Source organism: Astatotilapia calliptera, chromosome 14, assembly GCF_900246225.1.
Source record: "Astatotilapia calliptera chromosome 14, fAstCal1.2, whole genome shotgun sequence".
NCBI classification, from domain to species: Eukaryota; Metazoa; Chordata; class Actinopteri; order Cichliformes; family Cichlidae; genus Astatotilapia; species Astatotilapia calliptera.
The window spans coordinates 23,334,505-23,359,646 of record NC_039315.1 but is presented as its reverse complement, the minus strand read 5'-3'; the positions used below and the strand labels follow the sequence as shown (position 1 = coordinate 23,359,646).

The 25,142-nt window shown below is 41.6% G+C and overlaps 1 protein-coding gene across 8 annotated transcripts in view; it reads right to left on the bottom strand.

Annotated features, from left to right (window-relative positions):
- Positions 1-25,142, bottom strand: part of kirrel3b (kirre like nephrin family adhesion molecule 3b) — a 181,334-nt gene that overhangs the window by 62,673 nt on the left and 93,519 nt on the right. For all 8 annotated transcript variants that reach the window (XM_026192359.1, XM_026192360.1, XM_026192364.1 and 5 more), the window contains exons 3-4: positions 6,818-6,967; positions 1,836-1,985 (exon numbers count right to left, since the gene is read on the bottom strand). In XM_026192359.1, the coding sequence (XP_026048144.1) occupies positions 1,836-1,985; positions 6,818-6,967 (300 nt within the window). The remainder of the gene's footprint in view (positions 1-1,835; positions 1,986-6,817; positions 6,968-25,142) is intronic.

The following is a 25,142-nucleotide window of genomic DNA, read 5'->3' as shown; positions in this document are numbered from 1 at the left end:
CCATCCTGTCCTCCCATCTGCTCGGAACCCGAGGATTATATACTCCACTTCTCCTCAGCCTGCCCTTCAGTCTGTATTCTCCATCCCCGTTAAATGCATGTGTGTGAATGTGTGTGTGAATGGGTGGATGACTGGATATGTAAAGCGCTTTGGGGTCCTTAGGGACTAGAAAAGCGCTATATAAATACAGGCCATTTACCATTTACCATTTAAATGACTAGGGTCGCCAAGTAAGCCCAAGACTATTCACTGGCACTCCGTACCTTTGTCCCTTACTCGTTTGTTTCCCATTCAGTAACATTTCTCCCCTGTGTTTACAGAAGTTCCCGTTAGAAGTCTCCCCGTGCTCTACGCCGGTTTCTCCGCCCACGGATTTCCTTTAGTTTTCTGCGTATGGTTTTTGTTAAACCCAGTTCCGTTCACGTTTTGTTCTTTTCAATAAATTATACACAGTTCTAAGCAAATTGAGTCTGCTCTTGAGTCCACCGCATTCTCGTCCGTGACAGTAGAACCTTTCAGTGGGAGGCCAGTGTTATGATTCAATAAAGTTGCTTGAAAAGCCAAAGTGGAAGTTTAATGTAGGAGAATCATGCATTAAAATGGGTTTTGCGTCCAGCAATAACATCTTGAATTGCCTGTCGGGCTTTTTTTCTTTTTCCCCTAATGTCCCCTGAGTGTGAGGTCTGATTGCAAAGTTTCTAAGAAAGTCTCGATGTTAGAGCATCTGAACTTTCAAAGATGTAAGCATGCACCCTAAAAAGGAAAGCAGTAGATGATGGGAAAAGTGCAGTCACACCAGACATTTTAAACTCTGAAGAAGTATCCATAATTATTCACTTATATCCATTTGCAGGGAGGGGGCTTGTGCTGCCAGAGAAACATTATGCTGCAATTTGTCTCCCCCTCTCTCATTTTCTCTTTCTGTTTTCTCCCCTACAAAATCGTTAGTTTCACTTTTCATTAGGCTGGATCAATATGGCGGATGAGTTGCTAGTGGTGAGGAGCGGGCGTCAGACATCCCACAAATTCCCCACTCTTTTCACTCATTCCTTCCTTCGCTCTCTTGCTCTGCCACCGACTTGAGTTATCTATTCAGCACTCACCTACTGAGGAAGGTTAAGGGAAGAACGCTTGAAAGACCCAGGTAAGAGACGTGAGCCAGAGTTTGGACTAGAGCTACCCAATAAGGCAGAAATGAAAACACTGAATGATAACCCAATAAAGTTTAATTAAGAGCCTGTCACCTCTCAAGCTTATGGTAATAATGGAAATGAAGGCTGCATGCTGAGGAAGGAAATTAAAGTGGAAATAAGGTTCTGTAAAAGTTTCGTCATATTGACACCGTCTGCCAAATGGGAAAAAGTTATCACGGATTCCTGATTCCCTTTCAAAAGCTTAAATAAAGGATCTTTTCTGTTCAAGATTTGCAACATCATTTTTTATCATGTTTTGGAAAACATCACATGAAATATCAGTTTTGAGTTGTTGCTGGAAAGTGGGAAGAAAAAAAACAACCCTAAAACCTTTTTAAGCATTGAATTTGTTAGTGTTGCTTTGAGCTCTGGTGGTGCTTCTATCCAGTGCTCAAGAATACTGGGATTTAATACATGTATATTGTTATTACACTATTGTATCAAATAATTGGAACAAAGGTGTTTACTTTGTTCTACACATTTCCCTAAGTTAAGAACTGATAGTTGACAGATTAAAAAGAGAGAAGCCAGTGCTTTTTTTTGCTTTTTTTCCACAAGCCATTTGCAATCCGGTGATTGGAGCCTGCTGGCACTGGTACAGTGGGTTTGTTTGGAGTTGCCGTGTGCTCAGTGTTGACTTACCCAGAACAGTGAGGCGGGCAGGACGGGACCTCATGGCAGCCTGAACTGCCTGGCACTCAAACACTGCATCATCCGTCAGTTCAACACGCTGGATTCGCAAATGATGCTCCCCTGAACCATGGTCGCCAATCACTGTGTAACGAGGGTAGCCTGCAGTGCAAACACATTTGTCCATTTGAAAATGAAAATACTGTGCACTCGCCAAAAGCAAGATGATAAAATGATTATTTTTTAAAGCTTTTAATAACAAAATCATTTTGTAAAAAAAAGGAAGAAAAAAGAAAATGCTGCTTCGTTACCTTTCACAGTTCAGCCATTTACATATTAACTTTAACTGAGCTGCAAAAGCATGTAATTTAGATAACAGAGAAACTGATTTTACAATGACTTTATAGGTGAACATAGCTTGAATGTTAATTTGTTACTTTACTCACAATGCATTTTCATACATGTCCATGTTTTTACAGCACTCCTGCCAATTTTAAGGAGTAGCTGTAGCATTCAGGATAATGATTTTTCTTTTTTTTTACTTCAGCTATAAACAGGAATTAGTTTGACTTGTTCCAGCAAAGCTTTCTGAAATGATTTACAGCTTAATAAGGGAAGAATGGAGAACAACATCCAAGAGACATGGACATTTTGCACAAGTCAAGAGAGATGGTTTCAAAGAAATCGCCCTCAACTATTATCGAAATGTGCACTGCGAGTTTTTAGCGGCACGCGTCCCTCGATGGGGTTAGATGAGCAAGAAGAAGAATGAGTTTAACTGGGCGGCTCTGTGGGGTATTCCGCATGCTTTTGGATTTGCTCGTTTCCTAAGATAGATTCTCTTTATTTTTCATGCTCCATATTTTTAATTACTGTGGATACAGTGCTTGGAAAACACGGGGAATGTGTGTTTATACAAATTAAACTCCCACAAATGCGAGTAACTTCCAGCTGAGAACTGCTTTTTCCTCCAGTAGCGCTTATAGAAATATAATTGATGAACCTTGAGGAGTGAATTGGAGAGTTTTACAGGGGAACAACGGCACTCCAAACATTGTGTATTGCAACAGGAAACTTCACACTTTCTGCTCACATACTCAGAATTTTTGTTCCAAAAAAAATAAGTTTTGGTTTCTTACCAAAAGATTTTTGGGAACAAAATATGGATTTTCCGATAACAACCACCTTATAAGTTAAGTTCACTTCAGCGATCCCTCAGAATCACTATAAAGGGTTTGCTCTCTGATTATATGTTTTACTAACCACAGGGAACATAACAGACTGGGCAGCCTTATAACAGCTTTTAAGTCCTTGAATTTGTCTAGTGCAAAAGCCCATCGTATGCTCAAAGTCCAATTACTGATGGTTGCTTCATTGAATCCAGTAGCCTTTAATAGAGCATGAAGTGGGCCTCATTATATGCTGGTGGGGTGAGTTACAGCCGATTAAACTACTCTCTGCATTTCATCTTCCAACATGTAGCTTTTAATCTTGTGGGCCTATACACTGGGAAGAACAAAGGACAAAAAAATGCCTAAGTATAAGCAGTACAACCAGGCAGAGGACACAGGAGAAGTTTAAAGACGTGGCACGCTAACCAAGATGACCAAAATGCCACCAGCTACTGTTCTGAGGGAATACTTAGAATGCAGTTGATAAATGTCTTTTTTCTTTCAGTTTCATATGGAGGAATGGCAGTAAAAAAAAATGCTGTACATACAGTTAACACAGGCCCAATCACAAGTAAAAGCTCCCGTGAATAGTATTAATAACCACTGCCTGAAAAGGCGCTTTCTACTTTTCCACACTCAGGAAAATTTTTTTTAAAAAAACAGAAGCTTAAATGAAAGGATGCACCATTATGTTCACAAGGTCACCCAGAGACCCATTTTGCTTCAGTTTTATGTTCACTGATGAGATTCAAAGCAATAGTGCCATTTTGGATCACAAGGGTAATGATCATTGCGCAAATCTGAATTATGTGACCTTGAGTTGACTGCAGACTACACAGCCGAGCCTTAACTGCACCCGGGAAACAAGATGCACTTCACAACTTCGCTTTGCTGGTCTTAATTGTGGCAAGGTACGAGGCATGCAAATTTCTGTTACGCAAACAGATGATCTTGCCAATTACCTCATCTGTGCCTCTGGCAAACTAAGAATAATTTCGCTATGTGAGGACATGGCTCCGTTCCAGTTTCATCTCCGTGCATCAGCCGAATCCGAAAGGAATACAATTTGCATTTGCCGTGGATAGTAAATGACAAGAATGTGTCTAATTTCCAAACAGTATAAACATGCTGAAATGTGTTTTTGTCATCTCATAAGCACCTTGATCATGTATTTTGCCAATGTGACTGAAGTTATACTGACACACATGAAGACTGATCACCTCGGCACATGTGACGCGGGTCATTGATCTTAGATCTCGGGGAATTTCAAAGACACCGCGCGTTACCCAAAGCAAACAATGTAAAATAGGCCCATTAAGGAGTAATGAATCCATCAGAGGAGAATGGATTTGTCTTCGGGCCGAATCAATGGTGACCATGCGCGTGCGTGTGTGCGTGTAACTATACAGAGACTTGAGGCGTGGCCTAGTGATTTATGGCGTTTACCTAGAGCACATTTCACACAGTGTAAGCACTGGGGGATAGAGAAAGGTTTTGCTGCATCTGTGAACAGATGACCGGAGTGTTCAATTTGATCTCATGAGAGGCAGGAGTAGCACCTGCTCGCATCTAAAGGTCTGCCATCAGTCTCTTCTCAAGAAAGCGTCCTCCTGGAGTATATCCACAAGTGCATGGCAAAACGTATATAAACACTTCCCCGTCCATCTCGCTCTGCGTGCACACCGGGAGAATTCACTTATAGCCACTCTGCCCATTGTCGCCGTCAAATTGTGCAGCAGTTACATATTCATGGCATTGACTGGCGTGTGGAGCTGCTGTGGGGCTACTTCACTTTTCTTTAATTAGAGTGGAAAAGCATGGCACAAAAGGGAATGAAGAGGAAATTCAGGGACAGATAGGAATCATTGGCTTTTGTGCTATGATTTCTCGCACTGAATGGTGAAAGAGTTCTCTCAGTTTAATCACTGCTCCTGTGAATGGAAACAGGTCCCAGGCGGAGCACGCTGCCAACGCAGCTTCTTTCTATGAATACCCAAGCAGACCTATATTATTGAAATGCTCCATGCAACATTTGATTCGTCGCACTTTTTATGTATACAGCTGCCAATTTCCTTTCTTTGTGTACATCTTGCAATGATGTACCATCACTCGTTTACTTCTGCATGCGTTACTTGTTTAGGTAGGCAGGAGCAGCAAAAAAAAAAGAAAAAGAATAAAAAAGGGACAGCTGTGGAGTACTTTATTTTGAAAAAGTGTCATCTGCTTCAATAGGAGGCACTCAGCTCCTGTCCGTATCGCTGGGTTGATTTCAGCAACCTTTCCTCCCCCGACAGGAATCTATTCCTCCTTTATATGAAACTGTGCACATTTTTAAACTCTCAAACTCTACACATCGGGCCTGATCATTCACCCAAACAACAGGAAGAAGAGAGCTGATGGAGAAGGTCAGAGTTTCTACATCCTGCCCGTGGCTGGGAAATTATTTACAGATGCGTTGTTAAAGAGTGATCTGCTGCAGTTCTCCTCGGTGTGACGACCCGACGTTCTCTCTTTCCTCTTTTCTCCACCTTACTCCGACTTTGCCCATTCTTGAAATGAGATTTCATCTTGATCGTCTTGTCTTGTTAAATCAATAAAATAGAAGAGGATAAACATCTCTGCTCCACTCTGACCCTAAATAAAATTGTGCTCCCTCTTACTCCCTCTCTCTTCCATTCTATCTCCAGCAATCATAAGTACTTTCCCTGTCTGCCTCCTTTTCCTCCAAAGAAGACTGTGGGACTATTGTTTACAGCTACCTCTCAGCCTCCCCTGTGCCTGATAAGGACCTGAAGAGAGAATAAGATGGCTTTACTGGGGCTCTGTCAGCCACTGAGGTTTAATTACAAACCGCGCTGGTGACAGGAAAAGGCCTTTAAAGAGCGTTTGCTAAAGGTCAGAGGGTAGAGGACCTCAAATCTGTAGAGCAATACATATTTAATCGCCGGTGATCACGAGAGACATTTGTGTTTTGAAAATGGCCACAGTTGGATATTGTGACACTGTGCCGCGAATCGCAATTAACTCCGATTTCTCAGTGGTCACAGAGCAGACGTGCACGAGGTAAATTAGACAGCTCTAAAATAAAGACTGTGCCCTTAAAGAGTAATGCATCCCGCTGCGTACGGAGCCCTGCGTAAACATTCAAATGAATGTTTCGTGAGAATTTTATGAACCTTTCAATAAATAATGCAACAGCGACATGGTGTTGCAGGGTTTTCTTATCCAGCAGCTTTTGCGCTTCAAAAGGTTGTTCAGGTTTATTGAAAGGAGCGATGCGTTTCCTTGAAATTCATCAAGGTCGCCAGCACACAAAGCTTTGATTGGTTTGACAACAGGCTACTAAGTGACAGTGCAGTAGTCACTTTTGCACTAAATTAAACAATTAAGACAATTATGCACGAGGTGCAGTGTAATTAGAGGACACCAGGTACTCTTCAAAAAGCCATTTAGAAGCCTGAAGCACCAACAAAGACCAGGGCAACAACTCATTTCGTGCTGCAGTTGGTTTGAAACTATGAAAGATTCAACTTTGCATGTAACAGAGTGACATAAATGAGTTCTTTTTGCTCGTTCATGTTGAGTGATACAATTAGTGCACTTGCAATTCTTGATTGATGAAACACACTATTAGGGGCCCTGCTTTATCTCTCTGTGGATTCATGTATTTGGCAAAGGGTAACTTGTTGACACGTGTGGACTTGAGATGACAAAAAGCAGCCATTTGAATATGACAGTTATATTAGAGGGTATAATTAATAGATGAAACAGAGGGCAACACAGAAATCCAGGGTAACATGCTCAAGGGAGGTAGATGCTTACCAGAGAGGTCTCTGCCCACACCCAGTGCCAAGCCGTTTTTGATCCACAGGACGACGCCGTGATAGCCGGGGATACTGCACGGTAATGTCACAGGTTGGCCTGCCACCACCACCAGGTCCTGTGGCTGCTGGGAAAACATGGCCACTGTCCCTTAAAAAGCAAAAGAAAGAAAGGCAAAAAAGAAGGGGGATGGTTTAACCGTAAGCAGATTAAATCACTGCGCTATTTTTAATGTAAGCTAGTAAAGTGAAGAGGGCAAGAAAATGTTTACATCAAAAAAAAAGAAGGAAAGAGAGATGTTTTTATAAGCACCTGCTTTCAGCGCGCAAAATACCGAGTGAAGAGAGAGGAAGGCGTGCGGAATCACGTTGAAAGAAGCCTAAAGGGTGATATACAAATGTGGCACATCCTTTCAGTATTCATGATACTGAGGCAAGATACCGCGCATGCATCAGAGGTGTCAGTGCAGCAACAGGACTGAAGCACAGGCTAAGAGACAGCCGTCACAGTTCGGCTTGGTTCATTTATGAAGGATGTCACCGTACAGATGGGCTGGGCCCGTACACACCACAGCAGATAACACAATCTTGTCTGCCAACACAGGCTCTAGTGGCATATATTAACTGAAGCTCACACCCATGTAGTCCAACTGTGTGCGACTACTATTAGATGCACTCCTCTACTGCACGTTCAAGCGGAAAGTAGTGAGTAGTGAACTCCATTAGAGGCAGAGTGTGTTAATGGGGAGGCTGTTGTGTGTGTGTGTATGTCGCACGGGGGTAGAAAGGGGGGGTCAGAATGGAGGGTACAAAGTGGTACTGATGTGTAGTTCAAAACACTGGCAGGCTGCCGATCAACTTAAGCCTACACACACTGACACACATTCATACAGACGCCCTCAGACTGTTTTGGGAGCACAAACCGCAGCAAAGGTTTGAAAAGTGTTACTTGCTCTCTCGCTTTACTCAGTTTTGTTCACAGCGCTGTCTTATTTTCAGACTTCTGAGTTCAATTGTTTGGATTTGATTTTTCTAGCCCTTTTCTCCATTAGTGTCCTGGTTTTCGAATGTGCTGGCAAAAAGCCGGCATATTTTACAGACTGCTGCTTTTTGGGGGGTTTTAACGCCGAAAGGGGCTCACGCACACTCACACATGGACATGTTAGTCACATACAAATAAAAAAAGCTGACAGAAGAGTAGCATGTAGTCAATTACGATGATAAACAGAGCAAAGACTGTGTGGGACGTTAAAGAGCGTTTTCATCTCGCATCTCTGCATCGCGCTGCTTTCTTATGCTCGCTTTTATATTCAAAAAGAATTATTTATCCTTCAAGATTTCAAACCACAAACAAAGGGAGGACTGCTGTCGTACAAGAAACAGATTTTGAATTCAACTGAGGAATCCTGCAATCTTTCTTTTCACTTTAGAGCTGAATTTCTATGATGGATAACTCGTTGAAATTGTACTTTTTCATATTCATTCTTGCTCTCGCCTATGTACCCTGTCAAGGAATACACAATGCAGTACAGGGTTGCCTTTCGATATCCATCTATCACTAGCGCCATAACCGGAAAAGAAATGAAAATAATAATTAATGTATTCTTTCTCAAAACACGGAATGGGTTTTTCATCATCTTTCGACTCAACATTTTCTCTCTGGATCACGAGGCCCTTTGAAAAAAGCATGTAAGCCATGTGAGCCATGTGAGCCATATGCATTGCCCTTCAGATCAAGACATCTTCATTCAGCCTTTGCTGTGTTTCCATGTGTGGAACTTATCTTAGTGTTATTTTGCTACCCATTGAACACACAGATGAAGGACTCTAACATATAGACCACAACTGAACAGATCTACTGTCTTGTTCAGAAAAACCATTGTTAACAAAGGACATCACTGAATCTGATGAGCTATGGCATTACTGTTAAACCGACAACCTCAAGTCAATCAATTTACCTTTGGAAGGCTGGAAGCACACATAAAGTCACTCTTTCTACACGTCCCGTATAATCACTCGTGTCTCACATCTGTGGATGTAAGAATGTGGATTAAAGATTAGCCATGTCAGTTTGTTTTGTACAAAGAATTTAAATCTAAGGACTAGTTTTCCTAGAACTGCTACATGCAAACATCTGTATCTGAAAACAGTCTCTTTAAAGGTGTCATCAAAGGTGTGACTGCGCACCTCTCTCCCACACATGAGGTATGTATGATATGCCACCCATTACCGGTAGACTTACTTGAAGTTGTGTCTTCACTGAAGCACACCACACATTTTGAGTGTTAACATCAGCTGTAGCGGAAAATATGCTCACTGTACTAGTGTGTTGCTTAATTGGGAAAATTTCCACAAACAGAATGCGTTGTTAAATGTGCTCCTGTGGCTGTTTGATAGAGTCTGCCTCCCGGCATCACATTTTAACACACTGTGTAATCCATTCATTTAGAATATGTGGGTATGTCAAAGATCTATGCAGATAGACTTCAGGAGGACTCCCACCATGAGTCTGTAATCAAATGTCTCTGCCGGTGTTGTAGAAGTCATAACCCAGAAAACTGAAAATCATCTTGCATATTGGAGAAATCTCCATAGTTGAATTCTAACTTCTCAGTTAGGCAACAAATTTGTCTTCTAACAGAAATGTTTCCAGGTGACACAAATAAGTTATGGCCCAGCCGGTGACTTTTGAAGTTGCTAACCACTCATCAGTGGTGTTGAAAAATGAGTTCTAAGTCCAGACATTCCCTAAAACATTACAAAGGGACATTTAGAAACTTAGAATATCCAGAAACTTTCCCAGGGGACACATTCACAGTGTGTTTCTGCATTTAATATTTGTCTGTTTGCCTCTGTGTATTTGAAGATTGATTAAAAATAATAATTAATGAGTTCTTTCTTAAAAAACAGAATAGGTTCTTCATCATCTTTCAACTCAACATTTTCTCTCTGGATCACGAGGCCCTTTATAAAAAGCATGCACGCTGTGAGACTTTATCAGTTGATTAAAAATGTTTCTTAAACTATCGAGCACTGAGCACCTTCGGTCACTGTGATTGGATGAGTTCTTGTGTACTCACCTTGAGCACTCAAAGTACAACATGTCTCTACTGCACACACATTAGTTCTATCTAACATTCGGACACATTCACACCCTGATGAAGGTTCAGTATCTTGTCCGAGGATACTTTGACATGCAGACTGGAGCAGCCAGGGAACGAAACACCAACCTTCTGTTTAGTAGCCTTCTGAACCATAGCCATGACATAACCTGACCCAAGAGTGACAGAAAGTTCATTTGAATTTCATTTAATGTAACTTAAGTTAAAAACTTAAGTTCATTTCAAAAGCAAATGTCTGACATAAAACAAATTGGAGCACTAGGATAACATCACTGTGCATACCCAGTACATTAAAAAGTGTCAACCAGGGCTCATCTGTGTCGAGTTAAGCTGGAAGTGTCATGTGTTGCATGACAATGTAAAGACCGTTCAAAAGGACAATGCTGCAAACATGCATACTATCTAGCAGTCTGGGCCTAACACATGACGTAGCACATGCACCACTTTTGGATCTTGGTCTTAACTTAAAATGAATCTACAACACTTTGACATTGGAATACTAAATTGCTAAAATAACCCTTAACCTGAATGTGATTATTCTTGGCTTTCGCTTGAGCACACCTTAAACAACAAAACTGTTCTCCAGCAAAGACTGAAGAACAGATGGTTTTATTCTAAAAAAAACAAAACAACAACCCACAAACCCGTGGGAACTTGAATGCAATTTCAGCTTTGCTCATTTTAAATTAGGACTTGACACTCGAGACTTCATCCGTCTTTATTCAGAAGGTATTCTTTCAAAACATTTTCTTTTAAATGCTGCCACTGCAAAACTAGTGTCCTCAGAGGACCATCAAGCCAGCGATCAAGAGAACGTAGGACTTAACCGGCACCAGCCTGTACCTATCACTTAAGCAGTTAAAAAAAAGTGACCTCCTTCATTCAATTTAAAGCCTGGCTGGGTTTTGCAGCTAATGTGTCTTCATAAGGGAGCAGCAGCAATAGTGACATGGGATGATGTGTGTGGGTAGGCTGATGTGGCTGCATCTTATCATTCATCCATCCACTTTGCACCAAAAACACTCTTTGTCACATTTCCCAGAGGTATCCATCACCGGGGAATCACAGTGGTGGCAAAAAACCGAGCCACCAAAATCTACTTTGTCTTTATTTGCCTGGCATGTGCGTGTCAGAGCAACAACTTCTCTCCTCACTTGTTCATGAAGAATGCTTTCATAGCTAAAAAGTGCAATTAGTAATTAATCCCCTCACTTAACTCTTCATTCCTGACAGGAAAAAAAAGGAGGAGGGGGACCGGGCTCGGGTGCCCACAGAGCCAGAGATCCACATTAATAGAAGAAAAAAAAAAACAGTTTAGTCGAGAGCTTGCTCGAATAAATAAATAACTAAATACAATCAAATGGAAAAGAGTCTAGACATGCCAATTTGCTGTGAGTCAAATGGGTCTTGACTTCGGGGGTTAGGTTCTGTAAATGTGTGGGCACATAGAGCAGACACAGACACCTTTTGTCTGTCGCTAGAGACAACAGACAGCCCTATGGGTTTTTCTCACTCAGCAACGGTGAGCCTGTACTATGAATAGAGCTTAAGAAAATGAATAAAAAAAGTCAAGTACTTATTTGGTTTTCATATAATGTCTGAAACAATAAGTCACATAAAGAAGTGTTTTACAGCTCTTTAGTTTTGGCAAATTGAGCAGTTTGCTCAAATCATTCACATGAGCTATCCGCCTATTATCTCACATCCGCCTTTCGCTAAGCCAGCTCTGTCAACAAAAACTGAGATTGTTTCAGAGAAAGCAAAGCATTCCCTCTCAGCTCATCAATATTTATCCGCATTTAACGCATGTGGCGAAACATAAAGACGTTTTCAGCATTTTCATATCCTCATATTGTTATTCATCTTTTATACATTCGATGCAAAGTAAATTATAGTGTATGTTTACTCGCATGAAATGATTATGATTCATGCTTGTGATTGAATACCTTGCCTAAGAATGTGAGGCGGCCAGAGATCTTTTATAAGGACTGCTCAGTTGCTTCAAATGGTGTAAAAAAACACAGGTAGTCAAAAACATAGCATGGAGCCATATTCATAATGTGGACCGGCACTTTGCATCGCCTAATGTTGTCATTTCACTTCAGATAATTTGTTTACCATTGGACGGCTGCTGCATTTCCACACACTCCAGCACTATTTTCCCCTCAGTGCTAACTGCCCCCAATTTTATCGCTCTTTGCCAATCAGGCCTGGAAATTACCATTACGGACACACATCCGTGTACACACGCACGCACACAAACACACACACACACTTCAGAGAAATAATCAGCATGCTGTCTGTGCGGCATGTGGCCACACAGCACCAAAGCTTAGCCCAGGATCATTATCAAAAACTATTACCCCTCTGGCCTGGGCATTTTATACTAGCAATTTAGAAGCACAGGAGAGATTCGGAATATGGGGGAGTGTGTGAGTTACTCATATGTGTTGTTATTTGGTCGCCACTGACCACAGATTCTGCTGGTAGTTTCTGGTGGCATGGAAGTGGAAGAGCACTGGAAGGAGGAAAAGGTTTGAGTGAGCGTCTGAAGGATATGTTTTATCTTCTTCTCATGTGCTGTAGCTGCCATTACAGTCAGGTTGTTTGTTAGAAGGGTGACGAAAACGGGACTAAATTAAACGATTCTTATCGAGTGTATTCCCGTGACCACAAAAAAGAAGTACATTTTCTAAGCACATGACTGGATTTCCATTTTGCTGTTTTCGCAAAGCTCTGTGAATTATTGCTGAACACTTCAAAAGACTTTGTAGCTGCAGTTGTGAGTCACAAATCCACTGCAGTATTAATGCTGATTATCGAAATCTTTAGCTCTAGCAACTGAATTTAAAAAACAAACCTAAATATTCAAATACAATGTACTTCCATGTCCTCCTTCATCAGACACTGATTAGTCATAAACCCACAACTGGGCTCCATTCCTCTCACTTTCCACATAAATCTAATGGCAGTGGTATCTGCACTATAATTATCTACAGCTTGAATATTATTTCAACAGTGCTGATATGTGCTGATCAAAAAGCTGTGGCTGGAAAAGAGAAAGGCGTTCAGAAGCGGAGACAGGGACTGCTACAGAGAGGCCAAGTACAGGTTCACTAAAGAAGTGGACATTGCTAAACATCAGCACTCTGAGAAAATGCAGCAGCAGATCTCAGAGAATGACTCGGCCTCTGTGTGGAAAGGTTTTAGGAATATCACAAACTACAAGCCTAAAACCCCCCACTCCACTGATGACTTGCTCTTAGCCAACACCCTTAACGACTTCTACTGCCGTTTTGACGAGCCATCAGGCAGCCTTCACACCTCCAACGGCCCCAACAATAGAGACACTTTGGACACTAATTCCCCCACCTCTCCCCCCTCCATAGAGCCATCACCACCTTCAAACCGTTCACCTACAACACCCCCCTCCTCACCCCACACAAAAGAGGATTTCACACCACCTCCTCCCACCACAACTCTTCATATTCATGAAGCAGATGTGAGGAAGCAGTTTAAGAACCTGAATGCTCGGAAAGCTCCCGGCCCAGACGGTGTGTCTCCTGCCACCCTCAGACACTGTGCAAACGAGCTGGCCCCAGTGTTTTCTGGCATTTTCAACTCCTCACTGCAGGCATGTCATGTGCCTGCCTGCTTCAAGTCCTCCACCATAATCCCTGTCCCCAAGAAACCTAGGATCACTGGACTAAATGACTACAGACCCGTGGCTCTGACATCTGTGGTCATGAAGTCTTTTGAGCGCCTAGTTCTCTCCCATCTCAGGACCCTCACGGCCCCCCTCCTGGACCCCCTGCAGTTTGCATATAGAGCCAACAGGTCTGTAGACGACGCCATCAACATGGCCCTACACTTCATCCTGCAGCATCTGGACTCCCCAGGAACCTACGCCAGGATCCTGTTTGTGGACTTCAGCTCTGCCTTCAACACCATCCTTCCAGACCATCTCCGGGACAAGCTTTCCCAGATGAATGTGCCTGATCCCATCTGCCGGTGGATCACTGACTTCCTGACGGACAGGAAGCAGCATGTGAGGCTGGGAAAGAATGTCTCGGACTCCCGGACCATCAGCACCGGCTCCCCTCAGGGCTGTGTTCTTTCTCCTCTGCTCTTCTCCCTGTACACCAACTGCTGCACCTCCACCCACCAGTCTGTCAAGCTAATCAAGTTTGCAGATGACACCACCGTTATTGGACTCATCTCGGACGGGGACGAGTCTGCCTACAGGAGGGAGGTTGAACGTCTGGTGTCCTGGTGCAGCCACAACAACCTGGTGCTGAATGCCCAGAAGACAGTGGAGATTATTGTGGACTTCAGGAAGCACACAGCCCCACTCCCCCCCATCATCCTGACTGACACCCCCATCACCTCTGTGGACTCATTCCGCTTCCTGGGTACCACCATCACCCAGGACCTGAAGTGGGAGCCCACCATCACCTCCGTCATCAAGAAAGCCCAGCAGAGGATGTACTTCCTGAGGCAGCTGAAGAAATTCAACCTGCCAACACGGACGATGATGCAGTTCTACACTGTTGTGCGCTCTGCTGAGAAGGTGATTGGCTGCAGACTCCCATCTTTGCAGGACCTGTACACCTCCAGGACATTGCGGCGTGCAGCCCGGATCTCAGCTGACCCTTCTCACCCTGGACACAGTCTGTTTGACCTGCTCCCCTCAGGCAGGAGGCTCCGGTCCATTCGCACCAGAACCTCTCGCCATAAGAACAGTTTCTTCCCCTCTGCTGTTGGACACATGAACAATAACCATATGACTGTACCCGCCACTAACACATGACCCTACGCTGTGTCACTGCATCATTCTATGTTTGGCACTGATCACCACCTGCACTCATGTATATATCTTTCAACGTAGCACTCTTAATTCTTATTCTCATGTATATATCTCATGTATATCTCATGCACATATCTTTCCACGTAGCACTTTTAATTCTTATCCCTACTTTTATTTTTTTCCATGTCTATTTAAGTGCTATTTATGACAGCATGTTTGCACTGAAGCACCGCAGCAATTTCCTAATGTTGTAAACCTGCTCAACATTTGGCAATAAACCCCATTCTGATTCTGATTCTGATTCTGATGTAGTATGACATCCGTCTTGCCCGCATCTACAAGAGTCCATTCCACGTTTGTGAAAATCACTGTTCGATTGGTGAAAAGTGAGTCCCGTATGATGGCTGAGAAAGCATTCTGACATTTGTGAAAAGAAAAACACACCCCAATTTTGGAGGTGTTAAAGCAATGTCGCTGCAAATGTGTGACAGAAACTTGGCAGGAAAAGTGCGAGCTAATTATCAAACATAACCAACCAAAGTTGCACGTCAATCAACTGTTCAATCGCTTCTAATCAAATTTATTCACAATACAATTCCTGAAGTTGCCCAGTGATTTTTGATTTGTTGCAAATGATCAGCGGCTTTGTAGGAGTTTAATTAGGCAATTACGAAGTTATTATAGATTTTGGCAGTCAGAATGCACCCTGTGCAAACTACCTCAAACCACACTGTATAACATTAGCGTTAATTTTAGTGCTAATTCTGCAGATGAAAGTTACTGAGAATGCATAGTTTTAGTTCCCTCCGAATAAATCTGTGAAAGTAGCGAGACAGGTACAGTATGCAGATACAATGAAAAGGGTCACATCTACAGTCAATGAACAAGAGAAGTGCAACACCAATAATTTTTTAAAACTCGCTGCATTCTAAAAGAAATTGCATTCCTTGCGTTCTGAAAGGCAGAAAGGACACTGTGAACAAACATCTACTTTCAGAGAGGAGGGGAGCAGCAGGAATGACAAGGCCTCAAATATTTGCCTGAGTATCTATCATAAGCCTGCTCTGGGTGGGACATGATATTCACTGTAATAATGGGATTTTTTTTTCATCCCTGTTAGATGAAAACTGAAATTCAACTTTCTTTCAAGGTTTTACACCCAGGGTTTACACAAAATGCAACCTGTAGGCCAGTGGTTAGCCTTCGCGACATTCTGTGTGACTCACAAGCACAAGAAGGAAAGATGAAGCATCCACACTTCATGCTACGCCTTATGTCCACTATATGGACAACAGCATTGCGCCAAACTTCATAATCTTTGAATTCACCGCCACAAGTGACAAAAATCAAGAACCTTGCTTGATCGATCCGTCTCGAGTGAAAAATGGGTCAATTTAAAAAGCTGGCTGAATTAAAGTGTAGTACTGTAATAGGATGCCACCATTAACGAACAACTCTAGTGAAAAAAAAAAAGCCAGTGCAAACCACCATTCTCCAACCACACGTTTCACAAACACGAGCTAAACGTGTTCGTGGAATGCCATCAATCATACCCCTGCTCGTAAACTGGCGTGTCGTAGTGAAAACTTTGAAAACCCCCCTTTTTATACGAACTATGATATGAAATAACGCAGTATTTCTCAGAGTCATTAGGCTTGTCCTACACGGGCTACTTTACTAATATAAAAATGCGATCCCTCAGACGCAGCTGGCAACGTTACAACAATAGTAGCCAATGATGAATATTTCATAAAGCTCTATCAAGCCCATTAGAGGAGGCATATATTACTATCAATCTGTCTTCCTCATCAAAATATTCAAATCCCCCTTTCCTGCCTGTCCACTTGTAAAACAAACACTGTATACAGACTGATAATACACTGGGCCTATCTACACTGTGATGCCTGCCATTATGAGTAAATTGTGTCTATGGGAATGCAAATTCATGAAGCAGGGAAGATAAACATCAGTGCTGCCGGAAGACTCTGCATTTATGCCCCCTCTCACACTGTGCATTAGTGGAGCATGACAGTTGCCAAGGCACAATCAAGATGTATCGCCCCCAGTGATGACTTCTAAAAATTACAAATGGCAACAGCGGGAAGGCCTTGCAGGAGCCCGCTTTATCATCAGCTACATGGCCAGAAGAAGTAAGATTTCATGGGCATCAGAAAGTGGAGTATCAGAGCCGACAAACCGCTTGTTAAATTTCTCAAGGCTTCATCTTTCCTGGCAGTCTGCATACAATAAGCTAGAAAAGTCATCCATGTAAAGCAAGCCGGGGGTCGTAAAGGTCGTCAAGGCTGCTTCCAAGCAGCCAGTGAGCATTCTGAAATGCCGCATAGCTAACAAAGCAGGGTGCTATACCTGTAAGATGTATATGAGATTCTGTATTTATATGTTCTGTAAACTCAAGACCTCGTCTGACCACTAATTGTAATTACTGTTATAAAACAAGTCCTGTGGGCTAGTTTCCAAGGTAACTACAGTTCAAAGAGAACAGTTCAAATATTCCAGTTAGCATAAATGCAACTGAACACCACATAACCCCCCCTACCCTGACTGGTATTGATTAAAAAGTGTGGGGAAATGGAGCGACTCACTTTGTGAACTGGACTACTTTTTTTAGCGTGCACTTTTGCATAATAGAAAGCAGGGACATAAAAGAGATGCAAATTAGTGAGGAAGATGGAGAAGAGAGGGAGTTTGTGAGTTCAGATGGGGCCTGATTGAACAGGAAGGGTCCCTTCTGTTTCTCTGCTCCATTATATCCTTTCTGTGTCCACTTTCCTCACTTCATGGCTTCCAGTCTCTTCACTACCCTCCTGTTACTAGAGTCTTTGTTAAAATGTTTGCTTTAAGAGCTCAGGGCCAGCCCTGTTATTGTCTTGTTGCTGACATAAAGATGTCGGAATATGGATATCGACACACTTGATGATTCATAAAGGATACTCCAGAGAAGGGACCGTGGAGGGTGTTCAGAGCAGGTGTACATTGGGATTGATCACATTCATTAAGGAGTGATGAGTATTTGAAACAGACTCAGGTGGCTGATTTGATGGATGCGGTGTAGAGAAGGTCTTAGTCCAATAGGGCATACACTATATTTTGAGGCAGAGCCACATTTTTCTATTATACGATATGTCAAAGGAACAGAAAGCTGCATTAAGTTGTCTTTTGTCCAGCCATAACTCATATTTTGTCGGGCTGACAAGATAAAAGTGTACCTAGACTTTCAAGACTTATTTTAGTATTTTTATTTCTTTGAGTGTGATTAAATAAAGAGATAGGATCAAATTGCTTTCAAAATATAACCAAAGTGCATGGAACAGTGTGTCTCGGAGGTGTATAGGAAAGGTTTCCAATTAATTTAATTTATGTTATCCATGAAAACAAAAACCTAAAATGGTATTCATTCAGTTCAGATTTCTTGCCAATTGGGAAATAGATTTAACTTTATAACAGCAACTGTAAAATTATAGTTGGTTAACACATTCCACTTCAAGGCCCTAACCCCTATTAACAAGGATTAGGGGTTAGGATTTAGGGCTAGAACCTTTAATTGCACAACTTCAGTAACAAATAAATATGCACTGCTACTCTAAATGAGCACTCAAAGCACGTTTTACAACAACACTCATTCACACACATTCATACAAGCACCTTTTTGCATACCTAAGCGCCTTAGCTAGCATCTCTGAAGGATGCATCGGGGGAAAGTTGGGGTTTGATTATCTTGCCCAAGGGTACTTTGACATGCAGACTGCAGTAGACAGGGAATGGATCCACAGACCCTCAGATTGGTAGATGATGCTCTCTCTCTCTATATATATATATATATATATATATATGTGTATTTTTTTTTTCTTTTAGTTTACATCTATTCTAGTTTAGAAAAAAAAAAACAAAGCAAAAAAGACATCTTTACAGAACAGGTGCATTGAGAAGAGGAGTTTCAAATGGTAAGATGCACCATAAATAAACCATACTCTGGGTTTTTTTTCCCATCCATGATAAAGCTCTCACAGAACAACAGCGAGGGCACTTTGAGCTGTTTACTCATTTCAGCATCCCACTGAAATGCACGCCATATCTGTCAAGGTAAGTCTCGCAATGCTGCGTTGTATATTTTCACTCACACTGTTCCCTCTCAACTTTGGAACACAGGCACCAACATTTTGTTCTTTTTGTGAGGAAACGTCGGGCTACACGAGGTGCTGTGTTAGGTAGCTCGCAGGATTAGCAAAAGGTTGAGTGTGATATGTGAAGAACATGGGGAAACATGGGATCAGCAAGTGTGCTTTAACCGCATCTTTCATCTACAAAAGATGCCTGTAAAGACAGGCAGGCAGATGTGGCTACTCCCACAACCCAATTCTGTGATGATAATAGAAATACTCTGAGGATGAGGGAATAAGCAGCAGTAAGTCACAGTGCTTAGTGGTAACTGATTTTCACAAACTTTGTTGTCTTGGCTTTGAAAAACTCTTTTAAAGGGAATGCAGACAGAGCCATAAACAACTGCCGATGTCACTGTTACTTTTCTGAAAGATTGTATTTATTTTCACTTGAATTTTAACAATCACCAATCTGGAATTGAAAGGGTATTCTGAAAAAAATATGCAGTCACATTAAAAGAGGCAATTTTACTGAGCTTTCTCTGACTCAGAATCCCCATTCGACACCCTCTAGACAGTGGAGACATCCATTTTCCTCTCATCGTCTTCAACTATTTGCTTCCCTTGGAGACAGCCTCATCTCATTCTTCTTCCCTGGCTGCTGTGACATTGAAAGAGACTCCTAATCAAAACATTTGTCTTTCTTTCAGCCTGCGCTCAGACCGGTGAATGAGAGCTGACACCAGAGGGAGACGTATTTGTCCCAATCAGGGCCTCATCTCTGTGTCACCGCCGGGCGAGTGTTTCATCTCGACAGGGCACTGATGAATCCACCACTTAGCCTTGATTTGGAGGAGCGGCTCGCCGCCGCCAAAGTGCCAGGTTAAATCACAGCGTCAGTGGCTCAGCCATGGCCATTACAGGCAGCACAGGCATTCTACCTTTACCATAAATGCTTGGAAATGTTACAATAATGATCCCTGCCTTGTCTATTCTAAAGTGAGCTGTAATCATATTATTATAGTACATGGAAATGAGATTCTATTATAGCAGAATTTGTGTGTTTATGATTTCCCCATAAATGCTAATTATCATTAGGTTGTCGTACGTTTTCAATATCTTTTTTTATCTTAATTTAGGTAAATGCTGAGTTGCAGGATGTCTGTCTTTATACTGCAGGCAGTGAAAGGCTATGGCTTAAAAAACAGATATACCACATTTAGACACTTATTTAACAAAGCAGGCTGCATGTCATTAATGCCCCAACACCACATAACAAAGCTTAGTGAGGTAAGAGTTCAAGTGAGGAATGCTGATCTGTTGTGTCACTTTCAGGAGGAGGTGTTTGAAAAGGAGGGATCCGATATTTCGTAACATCCATATTCCCTCTTATCCATCGTGCCTACCTTGTGCAAATTTGAAAACAACTCGGCGGGTTTGATTTTCGAATGGACAACTACTGCCGGCTTGTTTGGCGTACTCAGTTTTTCCATTGCACAGTGTACAACTTAATTCCAATCTTGTTAGCAGAATGTACGGTGTCAGCAGCTCTAACCATTAAAGAGGGCGATTGGGATGAGTGGGATCAGTTAAACCAAACGTATTTCTGATACTGCAGCACTGTGTGCTACGTTAATGGGAAGGAAAAGCAAAAAATAAAAAATTGGGGAAAAGTGAAAAAAGCCTTGCCTTTTGTGTGTGTTGTGTGTAGTGAGAGACAGAGAGATGAGAGGCAGGATCCAGCTAGCTACAGTACCTGTCAGACAGAGTGGAATGTTGTTACAAGACAAGGGAGGAAAGGAAGCTTTATCAAGGTGTGCAGGATAACACTGACACGAGATAAGAGACCTGAGTAGGAACTACATTATGCCACACCTTCACTAAGAGAACTCTGTCAAGACACGAGTAAAGAGATCCATTTCAGTGTGGGAGCCACCATAATACTTAACTGCAGAAAGCCATTACCTTTCAAGTATACACTCTACCTTTAAGTGCATATAAGGCATTAAGCAGACACTCTATCCTGTAATTTCATTTGGATTCCCAAAGCCTTTCTTTGAAATCTGCCCTTAAATGGACAAAAAATCTCATTTCCAGCATGCTGGACGCATCATTTTTAAAGTGGCTGGAAAGCTGTTGGGTGTTTTGAACTGGAATTTCACTTTTACAGGAGGGGTGATTTGCAGTGAGAAGACAAGACGAAGACCGTTCGCAAGGTCTTTCATCACGCTGGGGCCTCAACTTCGTGTCCTACAGCGTCCCCTAACCAACCGTTTCGTCACAAAGCCCCAAATGGGACCACAAAACGTCTCCCTTTGGACTTGCTTTCACACTGCCACTTTGTACACAACGCCATTTTCATGAAAATCCCTCAATCAAAGCTTAATTTGCATTTCAAAGTAGCACTTTACAGCTATGGTGAGGACATAAAATCACATCTGCCTTCAAATAAATAAATGGGAATTCAAAATGGTATAAAAAATGATATAAAAGCCAGAGCTGGCAGAAAACTAAGTTAGTCGTATTTCATGTCATTTACAGTACATTAGCAAATGCCATAAAATTGCACAGCTGTGCAGAATGCAGTAGTCCAACAATTTAGGAGACTTAAGGCAGCAATATAAATGTGATGGCGACAAGAGAAAAAGAGGTTTACCGGAAACTGTGGCGGAAAAAAAACATCGGAAACAGTTTCTTTTACTTTCACTTTTATTGTAACATTATAAGCAATTCAACGTCTTTAAAGGGCTGATGATGAAAACACTTAAACGGAAGTTAAAACTCTGTACTCCCATTTATTTCAACAGACCCTTCGTCATAGCAACAGACTCTAACCTTTACTGGATTTTCTGAAGGGGTTTTCTTTCAGATATTTGAAAGTTTCCATATGGACCAAAATAACTCTGGCTGTTGTAGTTATTGCTGTTACTTTTAAATAAGTGAGCAAGTTTATTATTTTTTCCCTATTGGTTTAATTGGGTTCACTCTATCTACTTTTACTGCTTGTGTGACAATCTGAAAAATTTGAGGTCATAAAAATCGAACTGGCTCACAAATGTTCAAGCACCACTTTATATTAGACTATAGATTCCCAGTTCCCAGATTTCACAAAACACTCTGGTTACTGAATATTGCAGACAATAGAGCAAGAACCACTCAGCTGAACAAATTATGTACCTCTACTTAGCACCTCTAAATATTATATATATATATATATATAAACCATCTGGCTTTAACACATGCTATAAATGTTCTCTAATACATAAACCAAACCATGGTTACCAAGGGCAGCAACTGAAAAAGCATTTCTACTGAAGAAGTACAAAACAACACCGAAAAACTTTAAACTCTCTCTCCTCATTTTAACCACAAACAGCAAGCCCGGCCAAGAGAACTGCTCCTTCGCACTGTTACAGAGAAATCAAGTGACCAGAAAGCGTAGTCTCCACTGTATCACAGGAATGGTTTGATACTGAAGCTCGGTACCTCTCATCTCGGGTTACTGTCTCTTAGCGCTCCTGGCCTCCCCTGGGGCACTTTGCCACATCCAACTCAGCATCCTGGTTACTAGACTGTGAAGTCTCAAGAAAGCTTTTTTTTTTTTAAAAACTACACCCCCCCACCCCCCATTTTTTTTCCACACCTCTTGAACTTTCTTGCCAACAGCATTGCCTGGAGGCATAATTCTGCTCCCAGTGGTAGGACAGCTTTGAACCCCCACGATCCTCTCATCACTACCTGCAACCCCCCCACCCAGCATTGTGTCTGTCTTTTGCTCTTTCTCGTTCTTCTAATTTGATGCCCGCTTTAACACTTGCCAGTTTTCATCCTTCTGCGCAGTTAAAGGCGTTAAGAAGTGTAGCTTTTTAAAAAAAAGAATAAACACTGCCTCTTCCACACTTTTAACTTTTAGCTGGGTGTTGATTTGATTTGACTAATGATTCTGTGTACGACAAGGACTTTACAGAGGTAGTCAATCTGTTTAGTGTAGGCCAGAAATGATTAAGTCCCTTTTTTTGTATGTGTCACTTCACCAAATTAGTCAGACTGGCTCCACAATCAATGATGAAGTGAGTGACTGAATAGTTCCTTTCACACTTTATGTCTCATTAACACCAGAGGAAAGAGGCAGGTTACTGCCAGTGACTCTTACTCACATTTAGCTCTAGTAGGAAAAGATGCAGCACTCAGACTGTTTCTCTCAATAGTCAAGTATTTACAAAGGATTTACCAGATCAATGTATTTTAAGTTTTAATAAGCTATACAACAGTAGTAAAGCACAGCTAAAATAACATGCAAAACCTCAGTATTACCTGACTGGTTTAGGTTTATAAGAACTCAGATGGGCCTAAATAAATTCTGCACAGAAGAGGTAGGTAGCCAGTCTCTTAAAAAATCCTCCTCTATTACCCATAAATCCAAACTGCAGTGGTATGTAGTGAAATTATAGCTCAGGGAGAAGATCTACCACACTGTAAGCACAGAGAAACACCCTTACACTATGGTATATTTGCTGTTTCTTAATTTGTGGATGACATAGAATTAAAAAAGTTTTGGCTTCCATTGTACAGTGTTGATTACCAATATAAACTTTGGATAACTACTATCATAACATGAATCAGTGAGTTACAGAGGAGGTGTTCCTATGAGGCTGCCAAATTTCCTAGCAACTATGTAATTAAATCTGAGTTATTATCTCATTACCTAAAACAGTCGCAACTACACGATACTTAGTTGAGCTGATGGGTCACTGTGGAAATTATTCTAGCTGTTACCTACTTATTATCTACTTATTATAAGTGTGATATAGCCAACAATGCACTATAATTTACCAAATATTTACAGATAAATAGTTTATAATTATGCTGTTCCAAATGGAAGAGTTACTCATAAGCTGGTAGAAAGAGTGGGAGAAAAAAACAAAACAAAACTGGATGACCAGAATGGGTTTTAGAGTGGGGAAACATGCTGAACTGCCTCCACTTAATGAGAGCTCATTGGGAATGTAGACTGTTACAGCCAGAATGCCAAGCATTAAAAGCAGTCATAAAAACTGGGCCATCTACCATAGAGTTCTCTCCAGAGACCAGCTATAAGTCATTATATCAAACGAGCTCCCATTTAAACCTGTTCATGATTCAGGGTAAGGTCCTCTCCATCTCTCCATTTAGTGCCCACGACTACTGGGTTATGGAGGCGTATCTTAAACTACTGTAAGTGGTGATGACATGGGTTGTAAACCAATTAGATACCCTCAGAGAGAGTGATATTATACCCCTCTCGTCAAAAAAAGTGACAGGTTACTTCCGGAGCTCATTAATTATTCATGAGCTCCGGAAGTCCGGAAGTAGGAAGTAATTAAATTAGCCCCTAATTAAATTAGCCCCTAATTAAATTAGCTCCGGAAGTCCGGAAGTAGGAAGTAATTAAATAATAAAAATATGATATTCATAAAAATATGATATTCATAAAATATGATATTCATAAAAATATGATATTCATAAAAATATAATTGATTATTTAGAAAGTTTCTTATATATCAAAATAGCATTCTTTTATTTCTTTAAGCAATTAAAAAATTTATTTATTTTTTTATGCTCAAAAAACGCCATCTGGTGGCGGGTCAGTGTGTGCGCGCGCCCGCGCGCGCCCGAGGCTGTGTGTCTGGGCGCGCGGGGGCGCGCCCGTGTCTCCGGACCGTGCTCTCTCGGGCTCCGTGCTCATGTGTTTAAAAATGTATTAAACCATATTAAAATTGTTTAGTTAAACTTGTGCTTTTGTAACGTTCAGTATGGCCACAAACACATGCTGCATGCCTTGGGGGAAAACTTTATTTCGATTTATATGCATTTGTAGATTTAGAATAAAACTCATACTCAGAAAAAACAACTCGCGATCCCCGCAGCCCCCTTAACCTAATCCTTAGATACATAAGCAGGGAAAACTCCTTAAAAAACCCTCCGCTATTTCTCCAAAACCCTACAATAACTTGTTAGGGTACCCCCTCTATTCCCAAAAGCTTATATTCGATAACAGGGAAAATCCTGAAAAAATCCTTAGTCTTTTTTTCTCAAATTCAGCGCCCCGCGGCTCCCTTCATGCTCAGCCAAACAAAGCCAAAACTCCTTTTAAAAATTTCTCCGCGATTTCTCCAAAACCCCTATAATAACTTGTTAGCTACCCCTCTATTCCCAAAAAAAAAGCGCTATAATCCAAAAACATTGGGAAAGCTCCTTACTCTTTTTTCTTCAAAAACTTGCCTCTTGCTAGCTACCTCT